At 37.7% G+C, this 21176-nt stretch overlaps 1 protein-coding gene across 5 annotated transcripts in view; it reads left to right on the top strand.

Annotated features, from left to right (window-relative positions):
- The window catches only part of MTHFD2L (methylenetetrahydrofolate dehydrogenase (NADP+ dependent) 2 like), a 33265-nt gene extending 26259 nt beyond the window's left edge, over positions 1-7006 (top strand). For 2 of the 5 annotated variants that reach the window (XM_087948109.1, XM_087948108.1), the window contains 2 exons: positions 3371-3550; positions 6123-7006. In XM_087948109.1, coding sequence (XP_087804235.1) covers positions 3371-3550; positions 6123-6235 — 293 coding nt within the window. In that variant the 3' untranslated portion in view covers positions 6236-7006. Of the gene's footprint in view, positions 1-871; positions 1062-3370; positions 3551-6122 lie in introns of those variants that run through there. The other 3 variants (XM_026679870.2, XM_026679871.2, XM_087948110.1) reach the window with 2 other exon arrangements.
- Positions 7007-21176: the final 14170 nt, after the last annotated feature.

Below are 21176 nucleotides of genomic sequence, written 5' to 3' on the forward strand. Positions count from 1 at the left end.
TCAGAAGTTCTAGGCAGTGGAGATCGCTGTCACCAATCTCTACTGCTGCCTATCACTGCCTCCGCATGCCCGTTTCAACCCATTTCAGACGGTGGGGATCACCATTGCCGATCACCACAGATCACCGCCACCATGTCTATTGTGGTGGCAATCAGCAGTGGCTATCGGCAACGGCGATCCTCGCTACTTGGAATAGGCCAAAAATGGGACGCACAGAGGCTCAAAATGGGCATGTGAAGAATATTTAAATGAGAACTGGTCATACTCAGTGGAGAGCTTCATTGCTGAGTGAAGAGATTTTAATTTCAGGGCAGATCTACACTTCGTCCTTGCTCCAATCCCTGGTATGGATCATCTTCTAGTTCTTGAGTATAGAAACTGATGTAGCCATCCTCTACCCACTCCTAGCCCCATCACTATTGGCCTTCCTGCCTGCTGTTTCCAAGCAGCCCAACAACAGCTGCTTCTGTACTGAATTGCCAGACTTCTGTATGCTCTGGTGGTTGATAGCTGCCATTTTTAAAACAAAATTATGGTCCATTAAGCCAATGAACTTGCCTCATCCTATGTTTTCCTATTTCTTATAGAAGCTCATTTAGCATTTATGTCTCTCTGTGGGTACCCTTTTTGTTTGTATCAAGGCTTGGAGAAGCCTGTTCCCCTTGCTTTCTCATCACTTACTCGCAGTACTGCAAAACTTCCCTTTTTAAAAAAAATATTGCAATTAGGCACATTGAAATGAAATTTCAGTACATGCCATTTCAATTATATGAAGCACACACCATAGGTTTCCTTGCATAAGTTTCCTTGGATCCATAGTAGAACATAAAAATGAAGGAACAATCTGTTCCCCTTGCTTTAATTTTTCTAGAATTACTACAACAATGGAACAGTGGAAGAAAAGAAAGAACAGAAGAAAGGGGATTCATTAGTTTGACATTAATGAAATATGGGAAAGAGTTGTGAAAGCATGCATATATGAAAACACCTGGAAAGCAAATTAAAAGAATTAGGAATAACAAGGAAGGACTAATGAGAACTATGCATCTGGAAAAGCAAAGCAAAATGAGGACTAGTGTGGAAATCCCTTAATCACGCACCAAGATATCCACCCACTCTGTGGCCAGCCATAGATATTTGCCTTTCCTACATAGACAAAAGTGCTCAAAGAAGGGGAACAACCAGTCAGAATTTGTAGACCAAACCTGGCCCTGTTGTCAAACCATTGCAGTCCAGACTGGATTGTTTAAAGTTGCCTTCAGGAATAGTCAGGTGCTACAGGGGAGACATGATATGTGGAATTGTCTTAAACTAATCAGTCCTAGGTGAGCCCTGTTTATTACAAATGTTTGTAATTTCAAATGTGCATATCAAATTGTACAAATCGTAAATTGTTTAACATGTTCTTTATATTCCATATAAATAGTACACAATATATGTGCATATATACCATCTCCCAGCCTGGGTCTTTCTAATTAGATGCAGTATTTTCAAAATGTATCTCAGTAAAACTTTTGAACAATATTTTTAATTTGTAATAAATGGGCAGGGTATCACTATTTTTTTCTGTTCTGTTCTGCATACAACCACAAGCTATATTCAGCTAACCATTCTCCATAATTAACCAGCATTACTTTTTTCCTCATTTGGATTCTATTTCAGTTAGTATTATTTAATCAGTTACTCTTTCAAGTTTAGTACCCAGTTATCTAGTGTGAGAAATTAGTAGTATGATATTTTTTCAGATTATAAATATTTGGAGTGTGCAGCATTTTTCTGGTTCTTTATAACTGTAGGTTGATTTCTTTTTTAAAAAGTGTGATTGTAAAACAGAATATATATATCTAGAGAGAAGTACTTCTGATAGCATTAGACAGTTTTTGGTTTGGAAATTATTTTAACAAAAACTAGGGTAAACCTTAGATGAATTCATAGAAGTAATTTGATAACTTTTTGAATCCTCTTTTTAATTTCTTATGTCAGTCCTTCAATTTTTGATATTAGCCAGACATTTTGAAACAGTTAACAAAAATCTTGTGCTATAAAAATGAGATTGCAAAAACCTATCTTACAGCATCAATACATTAATGATTTTTTTTTAAAAAAAGGTTTCTGTCATGAGAAGCTTCCAGGGCCTAGTTGACATCTTTCTATCTTGTTCAATTTGACCGTCTTAGCATGCTCCAGGTCCCACTGAAAATATATTTTAGTAGGATCCAGAAAATCCTTCTCTGTTATTGCTCTTACCTTCTAGTCACCATCCTGATTTCATTCAAAAAAAATTCCTAAACCTGTTTTTTTCTCACATATTTTGGGCTATCTTAGATGATGAGATTCTCAATATTTCAGACTTTCTGTATCTGATAGTTATTGCCGGCCATCCAGAGTTCACGTTGAATTGGATGGATTTACAAATGAAATAAATAAAATGTCTTTATAAGTATTCAGGATTGAAACATTTTCTGTTTCAAAGTTCAGAAAGTATCTCAACTTGGCAGAGCTGACTTAGCAAATGGCTTTTGCGGAGGATTTATTACTATCTATATATTGCTAAATGTCTTGTATCTGTCTGTCTGTAATCTTCATAGGGCAACAAATTTGGAGCAAAAGTATCTCAAATGGGTTAACCTACAGGATGCCAGGACCTGTTACTCCCATGGATATGAAAAATATGAAAGCTGTGGCCGCTTCCCTGTTGCTGTGCTATTGCTGCTTCAGCACCGCTTCATTGCAGCAGTCAGCTGTGGCCACCTGACTGTCATTTCCAATGCTCCCTGACATACAGTAAAGGCTAAGGGATGAGCAGAGACCATTTCCCACCGGGGAGTAGGGACTGACGTTACCCCCCCCCCCTTTGGGGCATGTAGATTCGTCCTGTGAAGGCATAGCCAGTCCAGGCTGAATACAGAGGAGCCCGGCAAAACAAGCCATAATAGACATGGACAAGATCGTGGGCAAAACAACAAACAAACCTGGTTGATATATCAAATGTGCCTGTGAGGCGGAGGTCCGTTAGTGTGAGGGAGAGAGTTGGAGAGAATGCCATCAAAATAATAGCTGATAGTTCAGCACCATTTTCTGGAGATGAGCAACCTAAATGGGGCACAATAGGGGAGGAAGCAATAGGAGTTAAGCCTCCATTGCTTAACATGTCTGAAGTAAAAATGATAGAGCTAATCACAGGTGGGAGGCGAGTGGATGGGCCTGTTATACGTGCAATGGCTAAATTGATCACTGCTGCATAAAAGCGAATATCTCTTCAATGGTAGTTTTTACACTCTGACGATGTTAACAAAAGCTAAGTGGATAATATAGTTTAAAGTTCCGGAGATCGTGATGTCTGTCTCTTTTTTTATATTTATTTATATAGTATTTCCTGAGAAACACTTCGGTTCTGTAAACTTAATTACACTGATGGTTTCAGGTATTCCAAAATTAATTACTTCTGATATGATTAAAAGAGGAGCCGCAGTGATTGATGTTGGTATCAACCATATTAATGATCCTGTCACTGGAAAGACAAAGTTAGTAGGAGATGTAGACTTTGAAGGTAAGCCAAATTCCTATGCTCTTAGAATGCAAAATATTTTTAATTAGAGAAATAAATAATCAGTTTTGAGCTTTATTTCCAGAAGAAGAAATTTAAATGCTTAACACTAAGTATATAATTAAAATTTAGTTGAACGTTCCGCCTCCCCCACAATCTTTCATAAGTCTTAAGCTGGGGGCACCAGTCTCTTTGACTCCCAGAATTCCACTTCGACTCCCAGAATTTGACTCCAGCATGGATGGCTCAGGAATTCTGGGAGTTAAAGTCCATAAGTCATAAAAGGGCCATAGTCCCCCACCCCTGGTCTAAGCCTTCAATCTGTGCATAAAGGTTCCTCTGCCTGTTATGGATATATATTTTATAATTTACTTTGGAATCAAGACATTACTTTTATAAATTGTTTGTCTCCATTGTATTTAATTACACATATTAATAGTTCTTAATTTAGCAGACTTCTCTTACATAAGCAGATATTTAATGATATACAGGTAGTTCTCAACTTACAACCACAAATATTGCTAAGCGAGACATTTGTTAAACGAGTTTTGCTCCATTTTGCAACCTTTGTTAGCACAAAGATGCTAAGTGAATCTGGCTTCCCCATTGACTTTGATCCCAGGATCACTGCAATCATCATAAATATGAGCCAGTTGCCAAGCATCTGAATTTTGATCATGTGACCATGAGGATGCTGCAATGGTCATAAGTGTGAAAAATAGTCATAAGTCCTTTTTTTTCAGTGCCATTGTCACTTTGAACAGTCACTAAACAAACTGTTGTAAGTAAACTATTGTATTAACTTTATAATGGCTTTATCAGTGAGGTGGGTGGCAGTAGCATTTAATTAATAAATAATACAGCTTATGGTTTACATATATAGTACATAAACATTCTATATTAATTTACCTGTATTTTGAGGTTATACTCAAAATTTGTAGCTATGAAAATAAAATATATAATTGAAAGTCATTTCTATTAAATTTATTATTTGAGTAAAATAATCCTGAAGTTATTAATACATAATGTTAAAGGTGCCTTATGTTTGCAAAATCTTTACTTTGAAAAACAAAATAATACTCTTATTAAATTATTTTTGAATAATTTTGTGGAATGATAAATCCAATTTGGGTCTTTAAGGAGTTATAAAAATGAAGATGATGTTGTGCAGAGGATTCTGTTTATTAAAGATGAATTTCATTTCTTTTGAAAGTTGAAAGCACTGAAATTTCTGAGGGATTTGCAAAATGATAATATTATTCCCCCAGGGTGAAATTCTTAAATAGAACAAGACAGTTTCTTAAACCTTGAAACATATGCTCTGAAATTAAATAAAATGCTAAGTTGTATTTAGAGGAAAAAGATAATACAATATAAAATAGATGCTTGACTATCTAAACTTGATGAGTGGCCATACTCCCTTGGTGTCAGAGAAATGTATAATTTGGATAACAGTCTAATTTGAGCCCAATTACAATGTTATCTGTCAGATCAATTTCTAATGAAAGAAATAGAATTATAGATTGGAGGTCTTCCAACTTCCTATGAGCTTTATCCCTTCATTATTTCATTAGTCCCCACCCCACCCCACCCTTATGAATGTAGTTAAGGAAGACATCGGAGCTGTTGTTTAAGGATCCAGAAGTTTGGGTGAACTATATTTATTGAAGGGAGAATAAGTCAATTGATAGAAATATATTTTAAAATATTGTGTCATTCCATTAATTCAGTGCCTAATTTTTATCCTATACTTCATCAACACTACTACATTTGTTGATTTGTTTTTTTTTTTATTTGGATTGGAGCAATGTTTTTGAAAATTAATGAAAATTCTTCATTTTTTTTGCCATTTTTATAATAAGTATAGCTTTGGTTTCAGGAAACTCAGCAAATAATATATTGTTCCCAGTGTCAAGGAAGGAACAGGAGCTATAATTTATTTCAGATATTATAAATCTGAGGTTAAAAAAAGAATTCAACCATTTCCCGGGTATATGAATAAAAAATGAATAAAATAGTAAGAGGCAATGGCATCCATAGGGGATGTTAAAACAGGCAAGATGGTGATTGTGATGTTGAGCCCTGGTCCTTTTTTTATACAAAAGTGATAGGATTTATGATGCTTTGAATCACCATGTTGCTTGTTTGATGCCTCCTGTTGCTGAAAACAGACTATACGTGGTGACATGAATGTAAATTTGCATGCATTAACCCTGAGATTAATATAAAACTACTCAGCCAGTGGGAAAAACCCTCACATTCTGATAAAGGAACATTGATGTGTCTGAATCAAGCTTGAATTGACTTATACTTTAATATAATTTCATTGGTTTCTATTAATTCCTATTTTATTTGAGACTCTTTGTAACAAGAACCATATGCTGGAACTGGAAAACCAGAGTATTGGATTTATGTGTCTTTAAAAAAAATCTTGCTATTCCACTAGATCTAGATGCTTCCCAAAAACAACCTATGAAAATATTGTTGTCCATTGTTGGGGTGGATTGCATTTTAATACACATATTTTAATACATGTTTTTTACACAGTTTTTCCTTTTTTCCCCCAAAATATCAGAAGTAAAGAAGAAAGCTAGTTTTATCACCCCTGTCCCAGGAGGTGTAGGACCAATGACAGTTGCCATGCTCCTGAAGAATACCTTAATTGCTGCAAAGAAATTGATTTACTAAAATGTATAAATTGAAGAAATGCTATAGTTATATAAACATTTATTTTTGTTACAAATGTATTTATTAAAATATGTTTAATTATGTTAGATTATTAAGAAAAAAATATTTCCAAATCTGTTACAAAAATGTATACTTGCAATGGACTGATTTAATTGATTTAAGGTTTGAATTGATGTAACTTTTATGCATAATCCCTATCTAACTGTTTGGTTCCTGTTGGAGTTGTGCTGTTTTTCAAAGGTATATTATCAACTTGAATTGAAAGCAAAACCTGGGTCTGAGTTTCAGATATATAGTATAATGCAACTCCAGCAGATAATAATAAAGGGCTCATAATCCATTATGCACATGGGTGTGAGGACACTAAATTGAATGCCACGAACTGTGATAGATGCTTAACAGACACAAATAAGTTTATCTCTAGAAACATGGGTTTCGTTGATAAATATAGTATATTCACAATTGCAAAAAAATAAATAAATTGTGTACAAATTTTAAGAAGCTTTTGATCTAATTCTCAGTTGTATGTTTATATAAAAAGGAAATGATTGTGTTTCCAAGCAGATTTCATCTACCTCAAGTTGATTTTTTACAGCTGAGAACTAGATATTGACCAAATAAGTTAACCCTACCTGAAGCATAATTCCCTTAGCAGGGCAAATGAGATTCTGCCTAGGAGGTACAATAAGGTTTGATTAGTATTACAGTCAGAATGAATATTTAGATAAGATAATCTGTGACTGGTACAAATAAAGCATGTTGTAAAATGTTTGATCATATGTTACTAGGAACCCAACTAGCCAGTTAACTACACTTTCTATTCAGTTGCCAAAATAGAGCTAAATTGGTTTTGTTCACATAAAAAATATAAACAAACATATTTAAAATCCTCCCCCTTTTCTTAGTTATCACATTGATGTATTTATTCTCAGCAATGGTATTTCAGCTATTATGGATGCAGCTATCTCACTACAGCAGGCTAAAACTAGGAGGCATGTAAGAGAGAAAGGCACACTCAGACCGAACCTGACTTCCATTTGCCTGCTATAATTTTCTTGGCAATGTTATGGAAATGGTTTTTTCCACTGATTTTTTTTTTGTAGGCAGTCTTTGGAATTCCTAAATAGTTCCTTTGTGCTAACCCTGCATAGCTTCCAGGAAGTTTAAATATGTAGTGTTATATGCTGAAGCAAAAGAAAAATAGAGATGGAAATAGAAATATTTATTTCCTAATTCACTGTCCTTTCAGAAAACCATTAAAAGTTACAGATTCATTCCTGCAGGTAAAAAGTAGCACAGAATCAAAGTTTGATCAGCACATTTCTGCAGCATGTTTAGAATGACCAAAGGAGACCCCATTTAGATCAGTGATGGGATTCAGAATTTTTACTACCGGTTATGTGGGCATGGATTGATGGGCGTGGCAGGGGAAGGATACTGTAAAATCTCCAATCAGAGCTGGTATTTGCTGGTTCTCTGAACTACTCAAAATTTCCGCTACCGGTTCTCCAGAACTGGTCAGAACCTGCTGAATACCACCTCTGATTTAGATGCTATCAGCATCTGAAGTAATGTATACATGCTATGAGAATGAACATTGTATCTTTGATTGGCAGATACGACATCATTGTACCTCAGCATGTATTTATGTTTCAAGTATACAAACTACATAATAAATGAAGTATCTCAGTAATGAATGGCATAGGGAAGACTAGAGATATATAAATGGTCATACTAATAAAATTGGACTCCAGCCATATCAATGAAAGTTATGCTCATTTCTCAATATGCCAATAATGAAGTTGTGAATAGTAGTATTACGAATTACAAACAAGGTTCCAATACATTATATGACTTATTTATATAAATTTATCTCCTGCTGAATTCTTTGTCATAATCCATAGCTAGAAATACGTTTAATTAATATAGGATTTTTATTATAATTATCTCATTGCATTTTCTCTTTAATTTCATATTTCCATTAGATGGACAAACACAGACTTCTCATTCTTATGCATTTCTAACTAAACCATTAACATTTGGTTTGCAATGCCAATGTTTTCACAGATCAACTTTCATTCTTAGAACTGTGTCCTTAGAGGTACAAATATATCCAGACTTAAGAGTTTTTTTTTTAAACATCTGACTATATTGCAAGATGATAGTTTTTTTAAAAAATTGGTATAGTTATGCTGAAATGCCAAGACTAGTGCGAAATGAGCTATTCTTTTTCATTGATAAGTATTGACATCTTAGTGATACAAATGGCCAAAACAGAAAAAGTTAGAAAAGAGGGAGTAATATATGACTTTATTCTTGATATGGCTCTGGGAATTTTAATACATGTTTTACTAAAAGGTAGTCTTCTCTCCTTTTATTATTTTAAAAAATGATTAAGATCCAAATATTTGTGATTTAACTTAAAGATTCATTTAGGCTTTAGGTAACTAACTTATATTTGGGAAATTAATAAATTGGAATAATTTTTCTCAGTTATTTGATGTGTTATTGTGATACAAAGAAATTATATGAATACTTATTTTTCTAGGTATCAATACTGTTGATTCAAATCAAATCTTCTATCAAGTGATAGAAGAGGTTAATGTAACTGATTAAATTCATTAAATTTCAAAATTCCTTTGATTCGCTTTTATAAAATAGCATGTAGGTTCTTACAATAGTAACAGGTATATATATAAAGCTGTATTTACAATACAATCTTATATCCATCTATAAGGACCTTTGGTAAGTAATCTCATTTAATCAAAAAAAATCAGGGTTGAGGAGGGATGGATTGATTCCAGAAGTGAAAGAAGATCCAATAAAAAAGTCGCACTTGACCTAAGATTATCAATTAACTTGAATTTAAGTATTATTAGATATGCGCTGTAGATCTGAGAATTATTGACAAAAGAAAATGGAATATATATATATATATAAATGATAAGCAGTTGTCCTGTTAAATGTCTTGTGCAGAATCTATATATGGAAAGCCGTGAAGCAATGTTGTAATTAAATAGTGATACCAGGTCTGGGCTGAAAAGATCCAGATAATCAGTAAATAGCAGCAAAGAGGCACACAATACTTCATCTAAGTGTCATTCTTATATTAGCAATTCAGATATGGTGTCTCTAATGTTAGGTTTGTGGATCAAGGTTTCAGAGGATTCTCTATGTGATATAGGAAAATGAGTTCTTCAGAGATACCCAATGTGGTATTAGTGATGCCAAAACATATATACAATTTTAAAGCTGGTTTTGCTGAGGACATCCTCTGGAGAAATGAGTTAACACATCATCCTACTTGATTGGGGGAAGGGGGGAGTTCAATTGCTTTTGAAAAAGCACCTTAGGGACATCCTACTTGATGGCCACTAGATGGAAGCAAATAACTGTTACTCTGTTTTGGTTTCTTCAAGTCTGGTTTTATTGTTTGTACTCCTGGTGACAAGGTCTTACAGTTTTCTTGGCAAGATTTCGGATGTGGTTTGCACTTGCCTCCTTCCTAGGGCTGAAAGAAGTTGAAGAATGACTAGCCCAAAGTCACCCAACTGACTTTGTACCTAGTGCCTCTAGAACTCATGATCTCATAGTTTCTAGCCTGGCACCTTAACCACTGACTAGAGCAGTGATTGCCAACCAGTGGGCCAGGGACCACTGGTGGTCCGTGAGAAAATTTTGGTCCACAGAGAAATGTCATCCCCAAAGCAAATGTGCAACGTCCAATAATGAATTAAACAACCTTTAGGTTTATGGCCAGGTGATTCATAACACCATTAAAAGGATATTCTCCTGATTCTAAACAGTTACTCATATTTGAACCAGATTTGTGCAACTGATAACTGTAATCTATCAGCTATTTATATATTTCCTCAGCCCTAGTTATTCATTACAACAATTTCATCAGCAAGTAGTGCTAGATACTTAATTGCACTCCTGGACTTTTCCTGGCTAAGTCAGAACTTTAAATAAAGATCTGACCTATAAGGAAAGAATGTAACCCTAGATGTGACTGTGTATGCTTAATCAAAGCTTTATTATTGTTAAAGATCTGCATAGCTTTACCAAGCATGTTGTGTGGAAACAGTGTCTTAGGCAAGGTAGTTCTAATAAAATCATTTCCCCACATCAACCCTATTGTCAAAACTCTCGATTTTGGCAACTTTAAACTTTATGGATTTCAACTCTCAGAACTCCCCAGCCAACAGGATTTGATTCCCATGTTTGCCCAGAATTGAAGTCTATACATCTTAAGGTAGTCAAGATTGAGATTGGAGCATTAACCTACAGTTAGGTTCTAGCCACTGGTTCTAGCCTGTGGAAAAAAAAAATCCTAGAAAGACCACACTTGTCTAGGAATGGTATATCTATCTTCTCTTTGCCTCTACCCTGCAGCTGCAATGGGAGTGTGCAAAAAAAGGAAAGAAAGCATCTGAACTTGGATCATGTGACTTTCCCTGCCTCCCTCCTCTCTATCTTTTTCTCATTAGGTTATACTGTATGTCATTTCATATTTTCATTGCTGTTAATTTGATATAACAATCGTTGTGTGATTCTAGAAAACTCAATTTAGGCTAGTTGGGAAATCACCTGGTTCAAAATTATATTTCTTCCATTAGAGTTTTCCTCATTTTCAAAAAAAAATTTCGTCCATTTTCTTATGATTACAGTCTGAAATCAATATGATATGCTTGCCAATACCTTATATATGCAGATGTCTTTGGAGATTCTCAGTCATCTAGGTCATGGTTGTTCCAAAGGTGCTTTTTCAAGAAGCAACTGGACTTTCTGGTTTTTCTTTGAAGACATTTCGCTTCTTGGATGAGAAGTGAAACATCTTCAAAGAAAAAACAGTTGTCCAGTTGCCTCTTGAAAAAGCACCTTTGGGACCTATATATGCAGAATAATTTTTGTCGGTTAGAATGCCATTTCAGTCATACTGTATCAGCTTTTGCAGGTGTAGTAAGACCACATCTTCCCACAAAGTAGCTCATAGTTTAATTAGCTAATGAATATAGTATGACTAATTACCAAAGAAACATGAATATTTGTTGACATCAGTGTTTTACAGATTAGTGGCTCATTAAATTCTTCTCATCCATCTTAAATTACCTTTGCAGAGTATGCTGCTGAAAGATTTTATACCTTATGAGGCTTTGATCTTGTAGTAGAGTATTTTCTACTCTGATTGGCAGAGGCTCCAATAGAGTTAAATTAGTAACGATTGCAATTATTAAGTTAGTAACATAGTTGTTAAGTGAAGTTGGCTTCCCCATTCTCTTTGGTCACAAAATTAATTGCTGTAAATTGAGGATTACCTGTACAGAATGCAGAATACTCAGTTTTCATGTATGCATACCAAGTACTTTCCCAATTCAAGAATGCAGAATCATTGAAGCTTGTATAAATGATTGCAGGGGGGGAAAAACGGATCAAACAGCCCACAACTCATTGATAGTGAAGAAGCATGCATTCATTTTATATATAGGTTTCTCAAAGCAAAGCTCTAGCAGAAATCGAGATTTCAGAGTAACTTTTTAGCTGGTGAAAGAGAGGAGTAATGAAACAAGCAATAAAGTAAAGTTAGAATTTTGCTATAGGGAATAAAAGCTGGAATTGTTAAGAAAAGCAATTGAGTGGATTTGTCTCTCATAGTAAAAAATGCATGGCCACTCATCAGCATCAGATAAAGGAACACGAGGTGAATAAACACGATTGAATATCCACACAGCACAGCAGCTTCCTAATCAGACAGCCAGCAGATCAAACACAAAGGGCATACTCCATGGATTTTCAAAAACTTTTATTGTTACCTAGCCACAAGCCTCAGGACATGGACTCTGGATATCTGAAGTCCCAGGTGTGCAGTCTCGTGACAAGGAGAGAATAAAGAGAGAAAACATGTAAAACATGGTTTCTGGTATTCCTTCTGAAATTTTAATAATACTGCTGTGTACATGATTGGGAAAGAAAAGGGAGGAGGTTGAAAGTTGAGCAGATGGCAGCATTTGACCCATTGCTTAGCTGTCTTTTCCAAAGGTACATATTAAGGATTTTCTTTCTGATCATTTTCTCTGTAGTCTCTAGCTCGATCTGGCCATTTTTATTTAAACTATATTTTGCCAACCTCTCTTCCACAACAAAAAATGTTTCTGTTTCTGGTTTTGGTAATTTTTCCTGCTGGTGGCAGAATAGCAGATGCCAGTGCATCGGTCAAGTGCCTATTAACTGACTTGGGGCCAAAATGAGGGTTCAGCAGTGATCCATTTAAGGTTCAATTTGTGAATCTGCTCATCCAATTAGTAGGTCCTGCCCTGGGCACAGAACTAAAATACCATCAAGAATCATCTAATGATTAAAGTGCTGGCCTAGGAACAAGGGGACTGTGAGTTCTAGCCCTTAAGTATGAAAAAAAAATGGATAAAAAGCAAATAAATAAAAACCTACTTCATGGATTGGATTGGGAAGAGTGAAAACAATCATATGCTTGCTCAGTTGGAAGGAGTAGTGTTTTTTTTTTAACTTTAGCAATGGTTGTAAATGCCTTATATGGGTACATTGTATTCTGCCCCACCTTTTTTTTTTTTTTTTTTTGCTAACAGATTTGGAGCCCTTCTTGCATCATTGAAATCCCTTATCACTGTTACTGGGCCTACCTAGGAGCAGCGGGAACCAAGGGCCAAACTAGACACAATATAACATGCCTGACATAGAATACTCAGGTTTGAGGAGTTTATTCTTTTCATTAAAAGGCTCACCCTGGAGGACTGAGCATCCTCTTCCCACTGAGTAGAGTAGTAGACTGAATTCACATTGCTGGGTAGAAAGTTTGGTAATTGAGATAGTACAGCATAAAAGATGTTCTCTGATAGAGTTCATAATTATTATGAAGGTTACCGGCATCAATATACCAAGAATAGCCAGCAAATTTAATTTGCTAATAGAGGAAGATGAAAAGATAGGTACTTGGGGTTCACCTTGCCCCATTCCTTTTTTACCTTTTCCTTTCATTTTGAGACAATACCCCTTTTTTACTCTTCTCTATGCCTTCTTTGGCTCAATTTGTCATTTGTGAGCCTCTGATAGTTTGCATCAGAATGTATATAATTTACTAAGAGCCTTTAAAAGCCTATAGAAGTCTTGCTTTTTAGAGCTAGCTGACTAGTAGGAGAGACTGAACAAGTTAGGAAGAGGATATATTTAGACCAAAAGATAAGAAACAGAGAGCACTAAAATTGTAACTGTGTTGGTAACAGTAGTCATAAATTTCAGTTTATTACCCTCTAAATTAACAGACTAGGCCAAGTACTTGACCAGTAATTAGTGTAGTTCTGAAAACTTTGCTAAAGCAGGTGAACTGCTGCAGCTAAACAACCAAAGTATATTAAGGAGACATTTGGAGTTCTAGCAATGACTACTGGATTAGATTTAAACGTCAAGACACAAACAGACATGTAAAATATAAGCTTTCTAAATTATGTTAACTGGCTGGCAATGAAAATATCTCTATATGAATTCAAATGAGTTTATTTATTTATTTATTTTACTGTAGTGCTAACCCTCCTAAGAATGGCTGGAGTCCGGGTTCTCCTGGCCCTCTTCAGTCCACACTGGTATCTCTCTGATGCATCTCTACTTGCCAGGGTCACGTGATGGGATGGTGGTCAGCCATCTCTCAGCAGGCAGGTCATGTGGTGAAGTGATGATTAGTCTTTTCTTCAGCAGGCAAGTCACATGATGGGGTGGTATTCAGGTGGCTGGTTGGACCTTCTTCCTCTTTCTCTCTTTTCACTCTCTCTTGAACTGCCTGCTTGGCTCTCTTTCCACAACTTCTGCTCCTTTGTTGTTTCCCCTGCTTGCCTCCTTTCACTCAAACTCTTCTCTTCATCTTTATCTCTCTTCATCTTCTCTTCTCTTCTTCTCTCTTGACCCACAGAAGCCTCTCCTATCCTATCCCCTTATTTCCCTCAGGCTTGGTCCACAAATACCCATCCTTCCTTCTCTTGCACTCCCTCTGTCTCCTCCCCTCCCTGCCAAACCTTCCTTTTATTACCTTCCCTCCCCGCTACATTACTTATATTCCACTTATAATATTTTTACAAATAACTCAAGGCGGAAAACATATTTACTGACCTTCCACCCCCTATTTTCCCCACAACCCTGTGAGGTGGGTTGTGTTGAGAGAGTGATTGGCCAAAGTCACCCAACTGAATAATATAACAAACTTTCAGTTCGGAAAACAGTATTTCACTCATCATTTTCAAGCAGTTTCCAGCAACAGATAATTAGTCAAATCTAGTTAATCGTATCCCTATTCTGCTCATTCTTCTAAACAATAAATTTAAACATATAGCCAATTCCCAACTGGTTTTCAATTTGGAATTGATTTGATTTCATACGAAGTTAGTTGGGTGATCAGTGAACTTTTGGTAGACGGATGTTATTTTTTTTTCCATAAATGCAGCATTACCTGATCCTACAGAGGAATGAACCAACTGTGACTTAATTTAACTTCAACTAAAAAAAATGTGTAACTACTTTCCTTTACACTGTGAAGGGGTTCAGCTTCTTTTCAAGCCAAAACCAAATAATTCTTATTTCCCGAGAAGCCTCAAATCTTTCCCACTGATTAAACCATCTCATCCTTCAGCTTATGACTACCTCTTTAAATAGTTCATCATTGACTAAGTTAGTGGGTATTCAGTGATGGCCAATGAGGCAGGGGAACTTGTAAATCAAATTTACCTAGCTAACTGTAGTTTGGATTGGAGCCTGTTAGATAAAACTATCAGAGAAGCATGAGTATTTCTTTACTTCATTTAATATATGAGAGCCAGTTTGGCCCAGTGGTTAAGACACTAGGCTGGAAACCAGGAATCTGTTGAGTTTTGAGTTCTAATGTTACCAGCATGAAAGCTGGCTGGGTGACATTGGGACAGTCACCCAATCAATCTCACTGGACTCTTCCTGTGGGGAAAATAGAAGGAAGGAATATTAGGTATTTTCAGCACCTTGAGTTATTTATAAAAATAATAAAGGTGGGATAAAAATAAATATGCTATTTAGAAAAATGTATTTTTCCTAAAGTCAATTACAATCCTGCAAATGTGGCATAACCTAAATAAAAATAGTCTTTTATTAAACGGAGCGTGCAATTTTATTATTGAAATGAGGAACATCTATATCAGATTACAAAAATTTAGCAAATAAATTATTTCTAAATTTTCAGGAATTGACTTTGTTGAACTTGACCTCACTCATGCCAATAATTATGGCATATTATCTTTTTTTCACCCTCCCATTATGGTGTGTGTGTGTGTGTGTGTGTGTGTGTGTGTGCGTGTGCGCGTGAATAAATAAGAGACTAATTTTCATGCTTTTAGAATGGGATGAACTTTGGGGGGGAGAAAGTTAGAACATTAGAAGCATGCCAAACTTAATATTGGCTTTTGAGTAACATATTTTGTTTTCCTCTATTAATAGAAGACAAAGTTTTAACTGATCAAAACATAATTTCTTCCTGGTCCTATTTAGCTTCTAAAATGTAACATCTAAAAGTAGCAACTTCCAATAACTATGAAATATAGGATTCATCCCTAGTAAAGCTTACTTATAAACTTAATCCCATTCTGCTTAAAATAATGTGACTTTTCTCTCTCCATATTAGATTATAATTAAAATTATATTCACTCATATATATGAAAAACTATCTTATTTATTCAGTGCCCATATTTGGATATTATATTTTATTAGTCTATGCTACTGTGTATTAGGCCAAAACAACATTGATGAATTCAGTTGCTTGATAATGATAATATCACAATAATCCGCATTTAAACTGTTGAATTTTCTTCAAAGTCAAAAACTACAGCACAAAATTCAGAAAGTATGTAAGCAATATTTGGGTGCAAAGCTTTGTGGGCTAGCACCAACTAAGTACTTCAACACCTCTATTTCCAATAATAAAACTTATGGGTTTTTTCCCCCAAGATGTGAAAATGTAAAAATAGCAGTTTAAAATAATTCTAAGAGTTGCACAGATGTAAAAATACAACTATCTGTGCTTTATGTGCTACTTTTCTATGTGCATAATTTAAGATTTTGAAACAATATTAAACTACTAGTTAATGAGAGTGTGGTTTTTTAAAATACCTTCTCCTTTATAATCAATCTGGGGTTTAAGATCTATTCTAGAGACCCTTTAATTCTTTTCTTTTTTGTTAAGTTCGCCGTTGGAAAGAAGGCTCGGGAGTCAGTGACCGTTTTCAGCTCTTTATTTGGTCCCGAGATCGACTCGGTGCGGCTAGGGCAGGCGGCGGCTTATATAGAACTAGCCGGCCCAGCCGCGGCCAATGGCACCGCTTTGAATCTCCCGCGATCAGTTTCTTCCAATCGCAGGGGATTCGCGGTGGGCCAATCAGTGCGGCTCGCTCAACCAATCGGGTCGCCGCGCGTCTTAGCCAATCAGAACGGTTTATTTACAAGAATGCTAATGTACAATAAAGAACACCCCTCCCCTCTTGGTATGGTCCTACGTGACGTAGTCCCGTAAGTAGGCAGGGCTCCGTACTTGTCTACTGGACCTGCGCAGGTTAGTTGGTGTCTGGTCTTCGAATGGTTCGGTCGGGTTCTGTGTCGCTCCTTGCCTCATCGGTGGAACCGCCTGGAAGGGTGAGCCGGGCCTTTCGCTGTAGCTCCCTCCCGGTCTACTCGGGTTGGTTGAGCTGCTGGCTTTGTTGCTCCCTCCCGGTCTTTCCAGGCTGGTTGAGCTGGCTTGGCTGTTCCTCCCAGTCGAGGCTTCGAGTTGTTCGTCTGTTCCTGCCTCGGTTGGTGAGTATTCTTGGTTCCTTTCTTGTTGGGGTTGGTTATTTTGGTTCCCGGGGTTTTCCTTCCCCTCTTGGCTGGTGTTTTCTTCTGTGTGTGCTTGCGTGTCGGTTGTATTTCCCGCGTTGGTTCTTGATCTTAACTGATCGATGTGTCTTTTCCATGCTCGTCCGTTGGTTGTCTGTAGCCGGTACGAGCGGGGACCTGTCACCTGGGTTATAGTTGCTGGTACCCAGAGTGGGTCCCCTGTGAGGTTTTTTGTGTATACTGCGTCGCCCGGTGCGAACGTTCGGTGTTTGCTAGATGAGTCGGGGTTTTTTTCTGGGTTGTATGTGGGGTGCAGTCTGTCAAGTGGGGACCTTAGTTTCCTTCCCATTAATAGTTCTGCCGGGCTTTTGTTAGTTGTCGTGTTTGGGGTTATATGTTGTATAAATAGCATTTTATTAATCTTTTCTTGTATTTCCCCGGTTTCTATTTTTGGGATTGTTTTTTTTGTAAATTGGACCATTCGTTCCGCCCTCCCATTCGCCGCCGGATGTGCCAGCGCTGTCAGTGCATGCCGTATTCCCCGTTCCGCTAGGAATTTTTTTAATTCCAACGAGGTAAATTGGGGGCCATTATCTGATACGATGACGTCTGGGAGGCCGTGGGTTGAGAATAGTCTGTTGAGTTCTTTAGTAACGGCCTTTGTGGTGGTAGTTTTCATGTTGCTTACCTCCAGCCAGTTGGAGTAAGCGTCTACCGTAATGAGGAAGGTGTGTCCCTTCGTAGGTCCGGCAAAATCTATATGAATCCTGGACCATGGTCCCCTGGGGGTTTCCCATTCCAGGATTGGGGCGGAGGGGGGGCTTGACCTGGATGCTTGGCATTGTTTGCATGCTGCCACCCATGCCTCGATTTGTCTGTCCATCCCTGGCCACCAGGCGTAACTCCTGGCCAGGGCTTAAGTCCTAACGATGCCCGGGTGCCCCTCGTGCAATAATTCCAAAACCCTTTCTTGTAATTTTTCTGGGATGACAACCCTATCCCCCCATAGTAAACAAACTTTTTGCAACGACAGTTCTGTTTGCCGGTTCCGAAATGTCCTGAATTGCTCCTCGTCGTCTTTTTCCAGCCATCCTTTCTCTACCCAATGTAAAACCCGCGCCAGACGTTTGTCTTTATTGGTTTCGCGGGCAATGTCTGACGCGGTTACGGGTAGATTGGGTAGAGTCTCTATGCTAAGAGTGGACGTTGTAGGTGCTGGGTCGAAGTCCAGGTCGGGCAGCTCAGGGCATCTGCGTGGGTAATTGTCTTACCAGGTTGGTGGTTTAGCCGGTAACTGTAGGCAAGGAATTCGGACCACCTTGTCATTCTCGGAGATAGAATGTTCGGGGTGGCCCTGTTCCCTGCCAGGATTCCCAGCAACGGCTTGTGATCGGTGATGATGGTGAAGGCGCGAACCACTGTAATCCCAAGAGGCTGGGTCGGTCTCTGTCCACGACTGTCAGGGGAAGTCTTGCCATGCGCCCCTTGAAGTGTCCTGTTCCGACTACGGGGATGCGGTTCCCTTGGTAGTCCTTTAGGATTAACCTCTGGCTTTCCAGCCCCCTCTTGTGGATGGCGGGCACCAGGCACTTGATTTCCCGCCATGCAACCATGGAGAGATAGGACCCGGAGTCCACCTCCATCTTGCATGGCTTGCCCTCGATGCCCACTTCCACGTATACCTTTCGAGCATCAGCGCTCGACGAATGGCCGATGACGACCGTCTGGTGTGTTTCCTCTCTTTGTCTGTTCTCGCCGTTCCGTCGGCCCTGTCCGTCCCGGTTCCAATGACTCTCGGTCTGGCGGTCCCTTGTCCTGGGGGGGTTGCCGTCCTGTCTCCGGCCGCTGTTGTCTCTCCGTCAGGGGCTGTAAGCTTTCTTGAGTCGGCAGACTCGGGCGATGTGGCCTCTCTTGTCGCATTGCTGGCAGATCGCGTTGAAAAACCGGCACTCCGATCGAGGATGGTCGCCTCCGCACCCGGCACATTGGAATCCCGACTTACGACTCCGCTGCTCTCACCTTGTCAATCTAACATGTGCTTATGTATTATCAATCATTAATCATTCATTTGACTAAACTATTTTTCCATCATTTTATTCGAGATATTCTAAATTTCATTATAATTTAATCTTATACATTCATCCAATGGTTATATATTTTATATTGTATTCTACATCAATCTATTAACTTTTTATTGTAAAGCTTCCTAATCTATTTCTTTACCATGTCTTTTTATCTAACCATTGATAAAATAAATCCCATATCATATAAAATTGTTTATCTTCTTGTTCTCTGATTTCAAATGTCAATTTACTCATTTCAGCACAGTCCATAATTTTCTTAATAATTTAATAATTTTCTTAATAATTTCCTCCTGAAAAAATAGGTATTTTTTCATTTTTCCAATTCTTAGCAAATACAATTCTAGACACTGTTAAAACATTTACAATCAAATATTTCAATTCTTTGCTGTATATTTCCGGTATAATTCCCAATAAAAATATCTCAGGTTTAAAGTCTATGTGTTGTTTTATCATTTTTTCCAACCATGTGTGGATTATAGTCCAGTATCTTTTTGCATCCAAGCATGTCCACCACATATGGTAATATGAACCAGGTATCTGATGACATTTCCAACATTTATCCGATTTATTCTTGAACTCATCGGGGGTAAGTGCCACCTGTAAAACATCTTATACAAATTTTCTTTATATGCAGTTGACATTGTCATTTTATAATTTTGAGACCACAATTTTTGCCATTTATCTAGGTCAATCCAATATCCAAAATTTTTCCCCAAGCAATCATCGTTTCTTTAACTTGTTCTTCCTCTAATTTAAACTCCAGCAAATGTCCATAATTACTTTTTCATCAGTACCTGTCAAAATTTTATCTAAGTCAGTCAACTTATCATAGATACCTTCTGTTTTAATATCTTTATCAAATCTAGATTGTATTTGCAAATATGAAAACCAATTCATGTTTACACCTTGTTCTTCCAATGCTTGCATAGGTTTAAGTTCACCCTTTTCATTCAATATCTCACCATATCTAACTGTTTGTTCCTTTTTATATATTATTGGATAAGAAAAATAGTAGATAACCATAGTGGAATTTTTAGATAATATTGCTTTTTTATCTTCTCCCAGTTTAAAAACAATGCTTCTCGAATATAATGTCTTCTAAAATACCCCTGCGTTTTAGTTCCCTTATACCAGAGGAAGGCATGCCACCCTAACAGCAAGTCATGTCCTTCTAGATTCAAAAGTCTAGTATTCCTTAGTGTTATCCACTCCTTTACACACATCAAACTCGTCACCTGGTAATACACTGCTCAAAAAAATAAAGGGAACACTTAAACAACACAATGTAATTCTAAGTCAATCACACTTCTGTGAAATCAAACTGTCCACTTAGGTAGCATCACTGATTGACAATCAATTTCACATGCTGTTGTGCAAATGGAATAGACAACAGGTGGAAAGCATAGGCAGTTAGCAAGACATCCCCAAGAAAGGAGTGGTTCTGCAGGTGGTGACCACAGACCACTTCTCAGTTCCTATGCTTTCTGGCTGATGGTTTGGTCACTTTTGAATGCTGGTGGTGCTTTCACTCTAGTGGTAGCATGAGACAGAGACTACAACCCACACAAGTGGCTCAGGTAGTGCAGTTCATCCAGGATGGCACATCAATGCGAGCTGTGGCAAGAAAGTTTGCTGTGTCTGTCAGCATAGTGTCCAGAGCATGGAGGTGCTACCAGGAGACAGGCCAGTACATCAGGAGATGTGGAGGAGGCCGTAGGAGGGCAACAACTCAGCATCAGGACTGCTACCTCCGCTTTTGTGCAAGGAGGGACAGGAGGAGCACTGCTAGAGCCCTGCAAAATGACCTCCAGCGGGCCACAAATGTGCATGTGGCTGCTCAAACGGTCAGAAACAGACTTCATGAGGGTGGTATGAGGGCCTGACATCCACAGGTGGGGGTTGTGCTTACAGCCCAACACCGTGCAGGACGTTTGACATTTGCCAAAGAACACCAAGATTGGCAAATTCACCACTGGCGCCCTGTGCTCTTCACAGATGAAAGCAGG

Source organism: Notechis scutatus, chromosome Z (genome assembly GCF_049901735.1).
Source record: "Notechis scutatus isolate UNSWTSFEM ecotype Mainland chromosome Z, rNotScu1.2, whole genome shotgun sequence".
In the NCBI taxonomy this organism is placed as follows: domain Eukaryota; kingdom Metazoa; phylum Chordata; class Lepidosauria; order Squamata; family Elapidae; genus Notechis; species Notechis scutatus.